This window comes from Carassius auratus, chromosome 14 (assembly GCF_003368295.1).
Source record: "Carassius auratus strain Wakin chromosome 14, ASM336829v1, whole genome shotgun sequence".
NCBI classification, from domain to species: Eukaryota; Metazoa; Chordata; class Actinopteri; order Cypriniformes; family Cyprinidae; genus Carassius; species Carassius auratus.
Window position 1 is genome coordinate 21,807,941 of NC_039256.1, and position 19,346 is coordinate 21,827,286.

At 38.5% G+C, this 19,346-nt stretch overlaps 1 protein-coding gene across 6 annotated transcripts; it reads right to left on the bottom strand.

The window, feature by feature from the left end:
- Positions 1 to 1,306: 1,306 nt before the first annotated feature.
- LOC113114005 (annexin A6-like) lies at positions 1,307 to 18,001 on the bottom strand. 6 transcript variants are annotated; one of them, XM_026280678.1, is made up of 26 exons: positions 17,864 to 18,001; positions 16,661 to 16,712; positions 14,412 to 14,496; positions 14,215 to 14,309; positions 14,010 to 14,123; positions 10,840 to 10,845; positions 10,167 to 10,257; positions 9,990 to 10,069; positions 9,843 to 9,899; positions 9,374 to 9,467; positions 8,941 to 9,036; positions 8,793 to 8,851; positions 8,588 to 8,710; positions 8,245 to 8,303; positions 7,218 to 7,296; positions 6,805 to 6,886; positions 6,621 to 6,715; positions 6,392 to 6,505; positions 6,010 to 6,100; positions 4,780 to 4,859; positions 4,628 to 4,681; positions 4,419 to 4,512; positions 4,235 to 4,330; positions 3,497 to 3,555; positions 2,530 to 2,652; positions 1,307 to 1,677 (listed from the first exon to the last, which is right to left on the bottom strand). In XM_026280678.1, exons 2-26 carry the CDS (start codon positions 16,667 to 16,669, stop codon positions 1,618 to 1,620), a joined length of 1,995 nt encoding a protein of 664 aa, XP_026136463.1. In that variant the 5' UTR covers positions 16,670 to 16,712; positions 17,864 to 18,001; the 3' UTR covers positions 1,307 to 1,617. The 6 variants fall into 6 exon arrangements, with proteins under 6 accessions (XP_026136463.1, XP_026136459.1, XP_026136464.1 ...); XM_026280674.1 differs by having other exon boundaries at positions 2,515 to 2,652; XM_026280680.1 differs by lacking the exon at positions 1,307 to 1,677 and adding an exon at positions 2,339 to 2,394.
- Between the last annotated feature and the right edge of the window lie 1,345 nt (positions 18,002 to 19,346).

Consider the following 19,346-nt stretch of genomic DNA (forward strand, 5'->3'; position numbering starts at 1 on the left):
GTTCTCGAATCGGACGCGTCTGACAGAAATGGTTCTTGACTCAAGAACCAGTCAATCTTTTGTTCATTATCTGGCTCGGCTCGGTGTTCATCTTCAGTTCTCTCTTCACAGCAGTTCAGTCAGTGTACTGTTTGAGTAAATGAATTACTCCGGGATATTGGTTTGTTTTAACTCAGAGGGAGGGTCAGCCACATTAACATCTTAAGTCATTTGTGGATTAATGCTTATTGGAGACACGAATCATTTCAAACGATTCAGTTCGATTTGGTGAACTGGTTCAAAAAGATCCGGTTACATTGAGTGATTAGTTTGTGAACCAGATATCAAAAACTGCAGTGAACGCACTCACAACAGACCCGGAAGAGAAGGCAATGCTGAATAAATTCATATTTTTACTATTTTTGGACCAAAATGTATTTTCAATGCTTCAAAAAATTCTAACGGACCCTCTGATGTCACATGGACTACTTTGATGATGTTTTTCTTACTTTTCTGGACATGTACAGTATACCGTACACACAGTTTCATTGGAGGGACTGAGAGCTCTCGGACTAAATCTAAAATATCTTAAACTGTGTTTAGAAGATGAACGGATGTCTTATGGGTTTGGAACGACATGAGGGTGAGTCATTAATGACATAATTTTGATTATTGGGTGAACTAACCCTTTAAAACCATTCACACATTGCATTACACCAAATACACAAAACAATGTTTTTTTTTATTTGATCCCTTTAAAATCAGACCAATTTTTAAAACTATATTCTTTCTCGCTAAAATTATCATCCATGGAAGTGAATGGGCTTTTAAAAACGAATTAGTCAGTTTTCCTATTTAGCCCACAGTATGTCATATAAATTAAGTTTGCATGACATCAATAAGCCTATGCAATTCATGAAAATGCTAAAGGTGCGGCTGAAAAGGTCCATTGTTTATTGTGAACAGTGTAATCTGTGTGACCAACTGAAACCTGTTGCAAAATATGCATGGCAAAATATTAATGTGGATTCCTACTGAAATGCCCATGAAAGTTTGCGTACGTGACCACACTTGAAGTCAGTCATTTTTTTTGTTTACATTTTTATGAAAATAGTCAAAGTACGCACATCTTGGCCAGGTGCAAGATAAAAAAAATAAACTTTTTTTTAAATAAAAGGAGAATAACAAGTGTGCAGATCTTTTGTATTATCTGCAATTTTGGTACTGTGTTCAGAAGCATATCACCACATTCTGTACTAGATTTAAAGCAACTTTTGGTATTAAAACACAAAAAGAATGGTGTCCATATCAACAATAAAAACTCAAACACGATCACGTCTTTTATTTCTGGTGTAATCAATTTAAACAGGATGTTGGTTAACAAATAAAGCACTAGTAGTACGGTTACACTATAAAAAGTGCTTTTAACTGTAAAAAAAAAATGTGTTTCACAAGATTTTTAGAAAATGGGACAAGGTATGGCTTCTGCGCAGGTCATTAGCTTTGGCATAGACATGGCAGCAGAGGGCACAAAGACTGTATGTTACTAGAAACTCACAAACAATGAATGGGAACGGGGTGCACTGGTTACTTGGCATGAATATCCTGTGTGACACATCCCAGACGACGGACAATGTTCTAGTCCTCACCTCCACAGAGAATCAAAAGGGTTTTACGAAAGTCTCCTGATGTGTCACCCTGAGAAAATAATATGATTTGGTCAGACGAAACATTTTGAAATAAAGCATACAAAACACACCCCTCATAATTTGGGAGCGTATATCATAATCATATCAGTGGAAGTTTTGTGTTGCATGATGATATTAAGCCATTATGAAATTCACTGCATTACGTAATTACAGATCACTTTCCTTCCTTCATAGTCTAAAGTGCATTTCCATGGAAATAATGTTTGCAAATGCAAATTAAAATGTTATGAAAATTCTACAAAACATTAAATCTAATTAGGAAATATTTTGACACACACCTTAAAAGCACAGACAGAAAGACTTGTTCTCAGCATGCTTTATCTGCAAGCATCTAAAAATAAATCATGCTCTTATTTTAGATTTTTATATATATATGATTTGAATTTAAATGAAGCATTAGTTTGTGTCTGTTGGTTCATTTGCATAATTGCCCAAATAATAGCATGATAAGCCCAAAAAATAAGACATAAAATGTATAATTTAGTGTTGTTATTGATCTCTAAAGGGAGTTTTGCCTACAGAGCCAGAATAGACCTGTTATTGAACACTTCCTGTCTCCATTCACTCCACCAATCAGATTCAGCGAACTGAGAGGAAGTCAAGCATGCAGGGGGAATTCCTAAACAGCTGAGTCGAGCGAGTACACCGCAGGAACCTGTCAAACACTCTGTTCCCCTCGACTTAACCAAAAGAGGATGTGCAACGCCTACAGTAAGACAAAACACAATATCTACACAACTCTCTTTTAAATTCACTAACGTCTGATCGCACCAGTAACACATGCACAAATGCATGCAGTATGTAAGAGAAGGAGCACACAACTTACAACAAATGTCTCTACCTGGATGAATTCATGCAAAGAGGCGTCATGGGTCTCCTTGAACTCTTTGCGGATGTTGAAGAGGTCAATCTCGGAGCGGGACACCATGATACGGATCAGAGCCCTGTTGTCTGTTCCCAGGCCCTGCAGGGAAAGTCACAGTGCTTAGGAAACTCTGGCCTGACCGCTGATCTGTGTGATGGTTATGAAGTAAAGCATCAGCAATTGTGCAGATGCTCATCACAGGGCCTGTGACTCATAATCAAGCCTGAGAACCATCCCTGGCACAGATACTCTCTCATCAGATGAGCTCTACATGACTGTTGCTTTACACAAGTGTGTTTAGCTCACAAGAACTTAGACCATAAAACATGTTTCATTTTGTAGTGAGCGACTTACTCAGTAAAGCATGTTTTTAATCAGTGTCTGTAATGGTTTTACTCAGAGACTTAACTGAGTCCTCAGTTCTGTTTTATTTCAGCTTTAACTTGTGAAATAGTAAGAGTGGGAGTAGTAAGAGCTATAGAATTCAAAGGTACAGCACGCACATCCTAAACCTTAAAACTGGGTGCTGGGCAGACAAGTAGTTGCAAAGGTAAACAATGATGTCATATGTCATATGTCTGATGAAGGGCTTGGACCCGAAACGTTACACGTGGTGAGCAATCATTAAAATTGCTAAGGAGCATTTTCTGGTGTGCGGACTCATTGTTTACCAGTAGTAAGAGCTATGAAATGATATTATAAAACATGTCTTCAAAACTCCAGACTACTGGAGCGTGATTACTGTTGTGTGAGAACAACACTTTCTCTGGGAGCATGGAAACACTTTAGATATTAAAGAGACCCGAGTTAGGAGTTTTTTCCTGTTCTGTAGTCACTTTGAGTTGACTGATGTCACGTTCTTGGGCTACATCAGCTGTTTGAGTTTGTTCCTCATGCTCAGAGACAGATGTTGAGGGAAGTGTATTACATAATGCACTTTTACCTTCATGGCTTTGTACAATCGGTCAGCAAAGTAAGATGGCTGATTCTTCACACTCCGCACTGGAAAACATGTAATTGCTATTTTTTAGATGACTGGAGTCATATGATTTTTTGAATGTAAAACATGTGATCATGAATGTCACTGCTTGCTGATGTAACTGTTAAAGGAGTCGTATCATACACCCCTTATAACATTAGAAAACAGAGTCATAAATTAATCATCTGCAAGACTTTAAGACGTACTTTTCGCATGTATACAATGTCTGCAGCTTTGTTATAACCCTTAATCAGGTTAGACACCATATTGAATTTAATGCGGATGAAAACAAGACAGTAAAGGACATACTTTCAGTCTTTACAGTGGAACACGGTATAAAGGTCCTAGAGCATGTCATTTTCACAATTCACAACTTTCAAAACTATTTTATGGTGTCTATGTCTACTGAAAGTTTTTCAGAAAGATGTTTCATCATCTGAACAATCGCTATTTTGTTAAACAACAGTACAGTCCTTTAAATGCACTGTACTTCTGTCACTCACAGCTTAAATTAAATATGGTGCTACCCTGACTAAGAGTTTTTATTGTTAACTAAAACTATAAAAATTGTTTTGTTAATCGAAATAAAGCTAAACTATATATATATATATATGACCCCTGTATTAGTAAATCTAAGTAATTTGTCATAAAATAAAAAAGTATTTTCCTGATGCTTGGTCACTGTCCTGACAGAAGTCTTACCGATAGCAAACATGGCATTTTTAACATCTCCTGACATCTCCTTCTTTATGATCTGTTCGATATCTTTGTTGCTGCACCTCACAAATTCCTGGAACACTGGAGGGGATACAGCAAATGTTGGCTGCAGCGTCCATGAAGACGTGTATTAGCATGTGTGCCAGAAGCAAACATGAGTTTACATTACCTTTCCTCAGGTGAGGAAAACTCCTCGTGCACAGAATACTCATGAACTTGTCCTCCATGTCACCGGAGTCTGCATTGCATGCATCTGCCAATTCCTCAAATTAGACAAAAAAATGTAATATTATAATAATACTCTGGCATTACCTTTATACATGGTTAACAAAAGACAGCTGTGTTTTTATTTTTATTTTTTTTTTATTTCACACTTACCTGGGCATCTTCTAAGGCCCTGGCCATGTCTGCTGGGTCCTCCTCACGGGCTCCCTGACAAACACCATCAGATTGAAGTAAAATATGAGTTCATAAAGCACTAAGTATGAACTGTGAGTCAGTATTTGGATGCAAGAACTGTGTAGATGTACCTGCGCCAAAGATATCAGAATCCGTTTGAAATGCCCAGATGTATCTGATGCGAGAGCGTCCTCCAAACTTATTTTATAGGCTATGTAGAAGAAAGGTAATGTAGGATAGGATAGACATAAAGTGATGGACAGTTTGTCCATAAATAAATAATTGTTGAAACTGTATTACAGTTTCTCTCAGTCACTTTGGTGCATTTCTCAAATCAGAAATGAAATTCTCAAAACTACTTGTACAACCTCCACATCATCTAGTCATTTATACACATCATAAAACCAGTTTCTCATTCTTTTGAACAAGCTGCGATTGCTTTTGTACATTTATTCAATTGAATATGCACATTTATCCTACATTATCAGTTGCTAATGTCATGTCGCTCAAAATGTATTTTATAGTTTTCTGCGCAATAGTCTTACTCATCAAAACATCTAGTCTTTAGTTCATTTTATAAGTCATTAAAGTCATTGCAAGATGCTTAATCAAGTTGTCATAAACTGCAAAACACATTTTTTATTTGTATTTTTACACATTATTATTAGATAATGATAACTGATCAACCATTTCTCTGAAATGACTCATGACTTATTTTCATCTTTGTGCCCATATTTGTTTCCTTTTCTATGTCACGATGACATTGTAAAAGTTATTTATTTATTTATTTAGTCAGACCACTAGTAAAAGTGTAACTGGGAAATCTATGCAGTCTCTTTCAGTCAATATCCCACATACAGTAATGTGTAAATGTGTACTTTTGAAATGGATATATGGCATACATTTGGCATACTGTTTAATACAGTAACTGTCATCTAAAATGCTGCCATAGTTTACATCAAAACATCCCTCCAGAGTACACTGTTATATTGACAACATGACTAAACAATTTGACTGTCTTATCCGTAAACTATGACACAAGGACTTGTCATTCTGATGGCACTGACATGTTCATTGACAAAGATATTTATTTATGAGAGATGAACTAAGGATTTTGAGCAAGAGATTGGCTTTTGCAGGTAATCCACTGTGTTTTGCTCTTCTTCTTTTTTTTTTTTTTTTTTTTTTTGAGAAATGCACTTACTGTTTTCCAATCTCAAGGATAATTCGAGAAATGTACCAAAGCAACTGAGAAAAACTGTGAATAACCAATTACAAAGACTTTTGATCTTTTTAGCCTAGATCAATGGCGCCGCCTGCGGGACAATGTATTATTACATCTACAGCAAGGTTTTATTTACCATCCTGATAGGCAGAACACATCTCCTGAATCTCCTGATTGCTCCTAGTGACCAGGATCTCAATCAATGCATGTTCATCAGTCCCTGCACCCTAATAAAAATTAAATGATTATATTTAAACATATACACATATCACTAAAACACTGCTTTTGACATCATTTTCACTAACCCAGTGAAGCTCAACATGAAAGCAACACTGGCAAACAAACAGATCAACTCTGCTCTCATTTGGAAAGGTCACTGACCCCCAGTGAACAAATGAACACAGAGGTTAAAAAGCAAAAGCATGTCGATCTGCCTAAATGATGAAACAGTCTTTTCGATGACTCAAATAAGAATCTTGCTTGGTTCCATCATGCCATTACAATTTTATTCTCTGTACCTCCATGGCTTTCTTCATCATCTTAGCATCAAACTCTGCTGGAGTCATCATGAGACCCAGGATGAGTCTTTCCAGGTTTTTGGACAGTTCTGATTTTAGGTCAGCCATGAGATCCTGATGGAAAGCAACTGCATAAATCAGTTAAACACCAAATGCATGCACATTTACAGTAACCACAGTAATATACTCTGTTCAAATGGGAACAAAGCTAGTCAGGGGAGTGTCGTACCCGTCCCAAAAGAGATTTAAAAGTCTGTCTGATCTCCTGTCTCTGTGCATTGCTCCTGTGTGCCACAATGTCAATAATCGTATCTTCATCAGTTCCTGAAAAAGAACAGGAAATCATATATTATATTTTGCCATTTTTGGGCTAATGCATGCTATTATCCATAACATACTGTGTTTTCACATACCAAATCCCTTCATTGCTTTTCTCAGAGCTTGAGCATCACCCGCAGGGTCAAAATTTTGATATGGTCGCACAGTTCCTCTCAACTAGTGATGCATAAGTATGACAAAATGATACACATTAAAAAGACATACACCCATTGATAACATTGATCTATCAGTGCATATTTGTTAACTGATTTACAGCAACCGCAGCAGCACAAGCACACATAAGGACACACTGAGATCTTTGGGATTGGTGTGACACTGAAATGTGTAACAAGAACTGCAGCAAATCAAGACTCTGATTAGCAAATTGAGTGGCATTTGGATGCTATCTGTGCGCAGACAAAAACTCTGCTCTACATCAACTCTAGCCTGGCCGGTGCAAAGGGTAATATAATGCATGCTGCTGAGAGAAAACGTGGGGGTCTCCAACCTGGACTTTGGTCATGGCACTGATTTCCCACATCTTGTAGGCAATCTGTGCAGCCTCTGGGAAAAACTCCCCTGCAATACTGAAAAACAAACAGCTCTTTAGCCTTTTGTGCTGACAGAATAACAATTCTAGATTGAGGGCTTGACAAAAACAAAATAGCTTCAATTGTTGATCTCTGGCCCTGGCTCAATGAAATCTGCAAAAACATCCAAATAATATAATACAGTATGTACTGTAAATATGGAGGTACTTTATATAAATACACTACTATTCAAAAGTTTGGGGACAGTAAAGATTTTCATTTAGCAATAATGCCTAAAATTGATTATAAAAAAAAAATAAAATAAAAATTACAAAAGATTTCTATTTCAAATTATTACTATTAACCAAAGAATCCTGAAAAAAATGGATCATGACTTTCACAAACATATTAAGCAGCACAACTGTTTTTAACATTGATGATAATAAGAAATGTTTCTTGAGTACCAAATAAACACAGCAGAATGATTTCTTATCATATGACATTGTAGACTGGAGTATTGGCTGCTGAAAGTTTAGCTTTATGTCTATTAATTCAAACAGAAAATCAAATTGTAGTAATATCTCACAATATTACAGTTTTACTGGGTTTTTCATCAAATAAATGTAGCCTTGGTGAGCATAAGACTAACATAAAAAACATTTAAAAAATACTTTTAAAAAGTGCCATGCATTAAAAGTACACTTATAGAAAGTATAGATAGAAACTAATTTCTTATTTCTATATATCTAAAACTGTTTTATGGACAACATTTATGTTATAACACTATGATGGACAAATATCTCCCTCTACTGATTATTAATAGTTATAGCAAATAGCAAAACTGATCAAGCGAAGTTTGTGATTTCTGCACCACTGGAATCATTAAATGTAGTTAAAAAAATAATGACTTAAGTTTTTGAGAAGAATCGGCCTTTGAATGACTCACTTAAAGTTATCCCTGCATATAAAGCTAGGATTTTTAACATGCCCCTTAAAAAAGCTTACTCATCATCTCCTCCACACAGTTTCAGCAGGGTGCGCTTGTAGTCCCCGGATGTGTCATCCTGTTGGGTTAATGCATGGCAAAATTTATTATTTAATAATTTATTTACAGACACACACAACATGCACCCTGTGTGTAACTTTTAAAATATGAGCCATCAATGTACGACATGAATAAACCATATTTCCTAAGTATCTACACAACAAATGACAAATGCAATTATAAGGCCAAGGAGAAAACTTCACTGTATTGGAAATGATTTCAAATAATAATAAATGTAACACAGATGAATGTACTGAGCGAATGCAGAAATGTCCATATTCTGATGTGTTTGTGTATATGCACCTGAATCATGTTGTACAGAGATTTCTCATAGCGCAGTCTGAAGCACTCTCTGATGTCCAGCATGTCAATCTCAGAGCGGCAGACCATGATGCGGATCAGAGTGTTATCAGCCGTGCCCAGACCCTGCAGACAGATGGGAAAAATGACAATGCATTGATATAAGCATATATACTCCATTACAATTCATTCTAACAGGTAACACTACCTTCATGGATTTGTAAAGGCGTCTGGCGTAGAACATGGGCTTACTCCTGATGCACTGAACTATGGGAGATAAACAAAAAAAAAAGCAGATCTTAGAGAAAATGCAGAAGTGAGCTTTCAGGTATTGATTGCATGGTACCAAAGCTTACCGACAGCCAACATCAGTGTTTCAAAGTCTCCGGAGAGCTCACTCTTAATACTGTCCTCAATGGATTTCTCAGCAATTTTCTGGTATTCATCAAATACTGAAAAACACAGGTTTTTATTTGCTGTTACGTCATACACAATTTATCCATGTTACACTGGTTAATCCGAATAATGCAATGAATCTCAACCATTAATAATCTAAATTCATTAACAATCATAAAATTGCACAGTGGTGCATCTTGCATAATCACACATCATTTCGATCACTGCACAGTGGTTTTGTGTCAGGGTATTAAAAGCAGCAACCTGATGGTCAAATCTAATCGGCAGTTGCGGTGAGGAGTGCTACACACACAGAAGAGAGATTGTGTAGTGGAGGAGGGGTGTTAGTCAGCAGAAATCTCTGTGTCCAGTGTGTGGCTGCGGATCTCATACCCAACTGCAAATGGGTCACACTTCGGTTTCCCAGCAGCATGATGAATTTGGCCTCGTCTGTGCCCCACTGTGCCTCTCCTGCGTCGTACAGGTCCTACACAGTGAGATAACACACAATCATTCTTTTAGGATGCAAGTCAGGAGGTCAAACACACACTTGCAAAGTTGCATGGTAAGGTATTCTAGTATGCTACATAGTTTTCCTGTTGCCTTTAAACACTAAAGAGCCAAATAAATATGTAAATAAGCATAGAATATACAGTTACATTTTATTTTCTTTATGTGGGAAGAAAGAGAGCACAGAGTTATACTATCATTGTAAATAACATTTGACCACAGAAGGTCACAATCAACCAATCAGAATCAATGTAATACTGTTTGGGCATAGTATCATTTTCCAGTGGTCTGTTTGAATCAGATTGTAATTTATAGCTAGTTCTAAGTCTAATATTCTAATATTCGCACTCACTTGAGCGTCTTGCTCCACGAGGTCTTCACTTACAACATCATCTTCCTCTCTGGTCCCCTGAGAAACAAAACACAATTCAATTACACAGCTTCTGGATTTCCAAAAAAAACAACAACATAAAATCAACATATACAAGATCTGACTCACCTGAAGCAAAACAACCAGCATCTTCTTAAAATGTCCAGATGTGTCCCCTATAACATCCTCTTCAAGGTCTCTGCCATATGCTGTAAATACAATCACAGAGTCAGGCTTTGCCTCAGTTCAGAAGAATCTCTTCTTATCTTGTGTAAAAAAAAAAAAATAAAATAAAGAAAAGCTCACCATCTTTGTATGCTGCCACCAGATTTTGCATCTGCTCATTGGTTCTTGAAGCGAGAATTTCAATCAAGCACTTTTCATCTGTTCCTGCTCCCTTTAAAGCAGAGCAAGAAGGTCAATTACTGAGCAACAAATTGCGTATTCTGTATCTTTAATCTGTATTTGTCTATTTGTAAGAGATAATGTATAGCCAGCAAGTATAATTATTCAGAGGGATATGAGTGCAGTTAATTAAATGATATGGAAATTACAGTATTGTATATATACTGAAATTAATAAATATTTAAGTATTGAAATTGAGCATGTGTTCAAATGTGAGAATATTATTGTGTCATATAGGATAGTGTTAGTATAGGAAACATTTTTTCAAACCATGCAATCTTTTGTTGTAACAAGGCATTTGCAGAAAGCAGTTCTAATCTGCGATAAACAGCAGTTTAGGTTTAAACTCCCCATTAAGAGTTGAAACAAACCAGGTTCTATATCTCTGATATACATATTACATTTATACATCTAGTTATTTTCCAAAGGAATAGTCAGACATTTCTTCTATGTTTTCTACTACTGAAGCCTTTCAGATTTTTCACAGCCATACAGATCATTAAATGGTTAACACTCACTAAAGAAAGAACTGGCCTAACTATTGCCATCTAATTAGTTGAGGAAAATTACTTACCGAATCCTAATGATAGCAACAGCAAAATAGATTCACAAAACAAAACATGCAGTAAATAACAGAATATAGCTGATATTGTAATTTATCTATTAATGAATGATGCTTAGAGATAAAGTCACTATTCTGTTTAGCTGATTGACAGATATAGTAAAGACCACATATCCTATAGCCATTTTGTTATTATATTGTCAGAAAATCATCCCCTTGGAATTATACGGTTCTATCTGAATTCCGAGTAGTTTGAGGTATTGACCTTCAAAGTTTTTTGCATTCCATTTCGACTTTGTAGATGTCAGGATCTTGGTAAGGGAGGGACTCAGGTGCAGACAGGGATTCTCAAACAAAGGGTTTATTACAAAAAAGGGAAAACAAAACCCACGAGGGGGAAAACAACAGCTAGGGCAGGAACTAAACAACTTAACAGGGCAGGATTAATAAGACAAACAAACTCTTGACACTAACTACAAACACTCACGGTAATACAAGGACTTCAGAGGGTACAGCACAATCTCACACACGATCACATAAGTAGAACACATCTGAGAAACACAATGAACCGACGCAGGACAGAGCACACTAGGAGATCTAAATAGGGGGAACAATTAAGACACGACAGGTGTTACAGATAGGACAATCACGACACGACTAGGATAACAAGGGGGGCGGGGCAAGGGAACGAGACAACACAAGCACATGGCCCAAAGACAAGGCCATGCGCTTGTACACAAAACACGGGTCTGTCATGATCCTGCCTCAAGACTAGGAAAAATCAAGGACACGAGGGCAGAATCATGACAGAACCCCTCCCTTAAGGAGCGGCTTCCAGACGCTCCTCAAGGGAACATCAAACACGGGACACGACTGACATGACAGACTGGGACACAGACACAAACCAACAGGACATGACAAATAACAACAAAGGCAAACATGAGTACACAACGGCAGGGTTGGGGTGACAAATCAAAAAAAAACAAACAGGGAAGGGGAGGGGGCGGGACCACAAAGTTCATGGGGGACAGACCAGGGCGGGTGGGTGGGGTAGGAATCCTAGGAGGACAGGACGAAGGCTGACGACGGGGGGTACGGGCAGGTCTGGGTGGTGAGGGGCGGGGAGGGTTCTCGGGATAACTGACAGGAGCAGACACAGGACGCGGGGCAACACTTACGGGACGCGGGGCAACATCTACAGGACGAGGGGCGACTACATCAACAGGACGAGGGGCGACTACATCAACAGGACGAGGGGCGACTACATCAACAGGACGAGGGGCGACTACATCAACAGGACGAGGGGCGACTACATCAACAGGACGAGGGGCGACTACATCTACAGGGCACGGGGAGACGACAGGACACGGGGATACAACATCTACTGGACACGGGGGCACATGAACGGGACACGGGGCCACATCAACAGGACACGGGGCCACATCAACAGGACACGGGGAGACAACGGCTGGACACTTAGGACTTCTGGGGACAGGGTCAGGGGACAAAACAGGACTGACGGGGACTTCTAAAATTTGGACAAGACGGGACAAATAATCAGAAAATGCTTTAGCAGCTAGGACAATAGGCAGCTCCTTATGGGATGAGACCGACTGTACAAGAGTCTTTGCTGCAGAGTCGGCCGCGGCTCTCTCCTCCGCTCTCACGACTGCAGCTCTCTTCTTTGCCGGCTCGGGCACGCCCACCGCTGCTGGCTCGGGCACGCCCACCGCTGCTGGCTCGGGCACGCCCACCGCTGCTGGCTCGGGCACGCCAGCTCTCTCCGCTGCTGGCACGGGCACGCCAGCTCTCTCCGCTGCTGGCACGGGCACGCCAGCGCTCACCGCTGCTGGCACGGGCACGCCAGCGCTCACCGCTGCTGGCTCGGGAGGAGACAGGGTCACAGGACCGGCAGGCCCCTTCTTCTTCCTCTTCCTCCTCGGGCGCGGTGCAGAGGCTACAGCTGGGTCAGAGGCGGGTTGGGGGAGTTTGGTCTCGGACAGGGCAGACTCGGACGCCGAAGACTCTGAAGCCGACTCCCATGAAAACCGTCTCCCTCGTTTCATGGGGAGACTGCTGGCTGAGGAGGGCACCTCAGGACTCTGGGAGGGGCCTGCCTGACCCCCCAGGGTTGCCACGGCCAGGACACGACCCTCCGGGATCGCCAGCAGCTGGGTAGGTGGGGACCTCTGGGGCTCCTCCTCTCGCCCGCTCGCTCCGGAACGACCTCCCCTGGTCCCCCGGAACACCACAAGGCGAGAGCCCTCAAAACAATCTCGCTGGCTGGCTGATGCCATCCAGCATTGAATCCTGTCTGCTGAGTTCCTTTGTGGTCGGTTCATTCTGTCAGGATCTTGGTAAGGGAGGGACTCAGGTGCAGACAGGGATTCTCAAACAAAGGGTTTATTACAAAAAAGGGAAAACAAAACCCACGAGGGGGAAAACAACAGCTAGGGCAGGAACTAAACAACTTAACAGGGCAGGATTAATAAGACAAACAAACTCTTGACACTAACTACAAACACTCACGGTAATACAAGGACTTCAGAGGGTACAGCACAATCTCACACACGATCACATAAGTAGAACACATCTGAGAAACACAATGAACCGACGCAGGACAGAGCACACTAGGAGATCTAAATAGGGGGAACAATTAAGACACGACAGGTGTTACAGATAGGACAATCACGACACGACTAGGATAACAAGGGGGGCGGGGCAAGGGAACGAGACAACACAAGCACATGGCCCAAAGACAAGGCCATGCGCTTGTACACAAAACACGGGTCTGTCATGATCCTGCCTCAAGACTAGGAAAAATCAAGGACACGAGGGCAGAATCATGACAGTAGATAGAACCTTATTGTTTTTTTTTTGTTTTGTTTTTTTATAAAAAGTTCCAAAATGTATTCAACATTAATAAATCTATCACATAATGTAATAAGTTGTCACAGAATAAGAATAGGTGAATAACTCAATTTTGACTAAAATGTCAGATAGAACCTTATAATTCCAAAAGGACAAAATATTAAGAATAGAATCAAATAATACAGCATAACACATCTATCTAAATACAAGCCATGCAATTTAATAGTTCATGTTAGTACAATCCCATCAGCCAGACATAGCACATTTAACTGAATGTCTCAAATTCTCAAAGCATCAAGATTCTTACATACCTTAATGGCATCCTTGATTTCTTTAGCATCATGATAGGCTGGAGGTCTCATCAAACCCACAATCAGACGTTCAAACTTCCCTGTCAGCTCGTATTTCAGATCATCAATTAAATCCTACAAAATAACATACTTTTGATAAAGCGCATTTTGTACTATAAGTCAATTATCCATTTACTGAAAGCTTGCCGCAGATTTTTTATAGTACCTGCCCAAACTGTGATTTGTAGGCAGCACGTATCTCCTGCCTCTGAGCATTGCTTCGTGACGCAATCAGGTCTAAGATGGCCTCCTTGTCACTTCCTGTGACACAAAAGAGAATACTTTTAAGTGATCATATGGACATATCCCAGCAGCCACTGGCTTCATATTCAACATCTGTAGATGAGGAGTCCTGACACTCACCAAAGCCTTTCATGGCATTATACAGGGCCTCTGCATCACTGCCTGCATCAAAGTCAGGGTGATCTGCAATTGTACCTCTGAATTCCTATAACAATGTAAGAAATGTATTTGTTTCTATTGAGCGGTGAATTCCAAGAGTTGTTGCAAGATTAATATTGTCAAACCCAATAAATAATAAGCATTCAAAATGTTTTCTTTCCATATTACAAGATCAAATTCCTTGAAGCAAAACTGCACAAAATATTACGACTTATTCTCAGGGAAAATAACTTGAATTAAACGCTCTTCCCGAAATATTTGTTTCTGTCTTCAAGCATACATTTAGTGAGGTTTAAGCTTAAATAAAAACCTTTAGTATAAACGTTATATTGTGAAATATTACACATTATACATTTACATTTTTCTATTTTCATTTGTTTACAATTGTAATATCCTTATAATGGCAAGGCCGAATTTTCAGCATCACTACTCCAGTCTTCTGTGCCACAAGATCCTTCAGAAATCATTCTGATACATAATTAGGGGCTCAACAAACATTTCTTCTTATTATTAATGTTAGAAACAGCTTAATGATTTTGTGGAAACTGTGCTATATGATCAATAGAATGTTCACATCTATTTGAAATAGGAATATTTTGTAACAATGTTATCATTTACTGCGTCTGCTGAAAAAAGAAGTCATTTCTTTAAAAACTTTTGAACAGTATTGTATATAGAAATATATATATAAAACAATCAGGAATCATTATCTTCTTAAGTTAATTCATCTTGTTTTGACTGTAAACAAAACAAAATGCTTTTTTTTTTTTGCCGTGCATTTAGATGTCTTTTACAGTCTCGTGCATTATACTGAACTCAAGAATGTATTTTAAGTTGCTCATGGGTGGGACAGGCTCCATGTGTTTATATAATTCCAATATGTAATTTTACACCAACAATCAGACTCTCCCTCATCTGGCCTTTAGTCCAAACCCAGGCGGGACTATAGAGTGGACAGCTGACACCTGTCAGTGCAGCATTTGTGTGTTATGGTCAGCAGCAAAAGTCAGTTTGTGTGTGACAAAGAGAGACAGAAAGCCTGTATGTGACTTAAATGTCTGTAACCTTACACTTTCAACCCTACAGAATCTATAGAGGTATCGTTCTCCTTCAGAGAGCAGCAGACCTCACATCTGACAGGACATAAATGCTGCATGACTGTGCATTTTCTCTGCACTCACTGTCTCCCTACAATTATCCCCGATTATATTGGCCTTGCTGGTACGTCTTAGTAGGGCACAGAGCCAGGGTCCTCCCCATCATGCTTCTGTGCACATGCTCAAGTCCTGTCCAGCAGCTATCACTCAACACAGCAGCTGTAGGGTTCCACGTCTACAGCAACAGACCCCTAGCAACACAGACCTCGGCAAACAAACATCCGGCTAGGCACACTTCTACAATATAATGAGAAATGCTTTATGTCAATTAGTGTAGTGGCAAGCAGTTTCTTACTTTCAAAAAAGATCTAAGATGTCACTAAGAAAATTTTGGAAACATAGAATTTCAACTACAGAAAGAAGAAAACGGTGAAAAATAATTTATAAACTTCTAAAGAAAATGTGATTGCTACACATCAGTGGCAAACTCCCCACCGTGTGGTAAGTGGAAACCATTGCTATATGGTTCACCAGCATGGTGCCTCCTTGAATTTTTTTTTCCTCCTATTTTATCATTTTGCAATTGTAAATTTTGAGCTAACAAAAGTAATAGCTCACCTCTCAATAAGCTGCATAATTTAAGGTATTATTCATGAGTGTAGAACAAGCAAGGTTTAATGCTTAGGATAAGAGGTTTATTCAAATCCCTAATCCTAATAACAGCTAAAGCAATAGTGATGCTTAATTTTACAAACATCAATAATACATAATGAATTATTAGTGTGCCTTTTGCTACTTACTATAAAAAAAATAGGTAAGATATCAAGAATGGTATAATAACTCAAAAATAAGACCACTGAGCCACCACATGTCTACATGCCGCATTGTGGTGTTCGCAACAGATCTAATTTTTTAATGAGCAATTCATTGACCTCTGAGATTCCATAAAGAAAACTGTGATATCCTATACTCTCTGAACTACAATAGATGAAAAACGAGATTCGTTACCATGAGAAACAAGGCAGAGGTCATCTCTTTGTGGCAATTTTTCTAACTTCATGATCAAAATGCAAACGTTTCATCAGCATATTGCAAGTAGAAGTTTTGGCTTACTTTGCCCATGTTTGATCAGTTACTGGTGGCCAGTGGAATGATAGTCTTGAACCTGGAGAGAGAATAAAGAAGAAACAAATGAATGTTAGTCTGTCCTTAGCTTGTGTATGATTAAAGACAAAATGTAATGTGCTTTTTAAAATAGCAGCTCATTACTTTCCAAATCTGGAATTATGTCTACTAAGTTATAATGTAAATATGTTATATATATTATCTATCCCCTATTCACAGTGTATAAAAAACATTGCTTCTGAAGCAAATCAATTATGAATGTTTCCATAAGTTTAATGCTACAAGTATCCCAAACCGTTCAATCTTAATGACTTTTTTTTAAACACATTTGATCTAAAAAATAATTTTCCTCTAATTCAAACCACTTCTACTTCCTATAGGTTTAAACGCTGAAGGCAAAACCACATTTTCCACAGGATACTCTTGTTTAGCTCCACCTCGTGAACTTATACTATGCTCTCTTTCACTACATCATAGCAGGCAAATACAGAACAGGGAACTCTCTGTGATGGAAGAACGTCCAGTCTGCAGTGGGCCAATGGAAATTTGATTCTGTCTTATAATGGCAAACTTGTGCAGAAATCATCTGGAAGATGCAAGCAGTTACTGCACAATTCATCAAATTTCTTGCTTCTTCTTGTATGTTGTGTAAGCATTATTGATTGTGCATTCTGACTCTGCAGACTTTTTAAAAACAAAACAAAACAAAGAAAATATAGAAAATGGAAGATCATAGGCAACTTTCTGTACTGTTTAAAATTGTAAATGTGTGTCAGTGCAGTCCAAAAATAGGCACGTCTCTCTGTGTGGTCAGAGTCAGAAATACATTTAAGGTCTGAGAAAGACATTCACAGCCCCACCCAAGCAGCAATACCACAAATTATAATGAATTTAAAAAAAAAATGAATGAATCTGATATGACATAAAAAAACGTTTACTACAATCATAATCTTAAGACCTTTGCAATATTATACGTGTTTATTTTATAAAAATGAGTGTCTATATAAAGTTTAGTAGGAAAAACTGATACTATTGGTAAGTGAAATCATCTGTGAACGCTAAAGTTATTAAAAGTTGCACCATTTGCCTATGAAACGCGCGTTTATATGCTACAGTATATGACCCAATATTTGCTAATACATCCGTTAAGAATAGTTACAAATAATAACAACATGAAAAGCAGCATTTTACCTTAATCTCAGGGAGTCTCGAGCTCCGGTTGACGGTGGTCCGTTGTCTCTCGTCAGTGGTCTCGCGAAGAAACGTGTGTGCACGGATCAGCTGTTCCTCTCTGACGCAACGTATGCGGCGCAAACCGCACGCAGTGTTCAGCTCAGGATAAGCAGCTATGACGTAATGTCCACGGCGTGTCGTGATAGCCACTGCTCATAAATGACGTAGGGATTACTGTCAGTGATGAGTCAAGATGACAATTTGAGAAACAAATGCACAGTAGGCTATTTGTGTGGTTAAAGATCTACTCAGCAAAGTTTTACACAAATAAATGTAAGAAATATATTTTTCTTAAATAACTTTGACTGACATGGGAATTAAACATCGTTATTCTTCACGAAATGAATTTCTGTAGCTGGCAGCCACCATGTTGTCATCAAATGATCATCTGTGGTATGCATTTCTCATAGTTTTCCTTATATAAGCTTGTATTTTTGCCTCTTTATAAAAACAAACATAAAAGTACTTTGCTGGAACAGGAGTTGTTTGTATCCCAACACTGTTACTTTTAGGACAAATAGCCTGATAAAAAGTCAACTAGTAGCCTACCTGCACCTTTAATATCTGAAACATTACGAAATAGACTCCTTTTTATATGATATTTAAAGTAGTTTATTTGAAGGAACTAAGGTAAGCATTTTTAAGTAAATTGTGGCTTGCATATATATATATGTATATATATATATATATATATAGATAGATAGATAGATAGATAGATAGATAGATAGATAGATAGATAGATAGATAGATAGATAGATAAATAGATAGATTGTAAAGTGCCTTCCTCAAGAACAATGTACTTTTAATGTATCATTCTTTATATGAAGTGTCATTAATATATATGTAAAATACTAAATGAACAGTTCTATTGAAAATTGTCTTTACAAAAATATTCATATATAATTGCCTACATTTAAATAAATATGTTGTAAAATCATCACTATGATTTCCAATTAATTTCTCTCAGTTAGTCTACATGGTCTCTTCGAATAGCAAATACGTCTACATCTATTTCATGGAATATACATATATATACAGTACAGACCAAAAGTTTGGACACAGCTTCTCATTCAGAGTTTTCTTTATTTTCATGACTATGAAAATTGTAGAGTCACACTGAAGGCCTCAAGGGCTATTTGACCAAGAAGGAGAGTGATGGGTGCTGCGCCAGATGACCTGGCCTCCACAGTCACCGGACCTGAACCCAATCGAGATGGTTTAGGGGTGAGCTGGACCGCAGACAGAAGGCAAAAGGGCCAACAAGTGCTAAGCATCTCTCGGGGAACTCCTTCAAGACTGTTGGAAGACCATTTCAGGTGACTACCTCTTGAAGCTCATCAAGAGAATGCCAAGAGTGTGCAAAGCAGTAATCAAAGCAAAAGGTGGCTTCTTTGAAGAACCTAGAATATGACATATTTTAAGTTGTTCACACTTTTTTGTT

Coding starts and splice junctions, on each gene's coding strand:
- LOC113114005 (XM_026280674.1), bottom strand. Junction 6,887..7,217: donor GTGCCATGACCAAAGTCCAG/GTTGGAGACCCC, acceptor ATGCATCACTAG/TTGAGAGGAACTGTGCGACC. Junction 6,506..6,620: donor TTAAATCTCTTTTGGGACGG/GTACGACACTCC, acceptor GCTTTCCATCAG/GATCTCATGGCTGACCTAAA.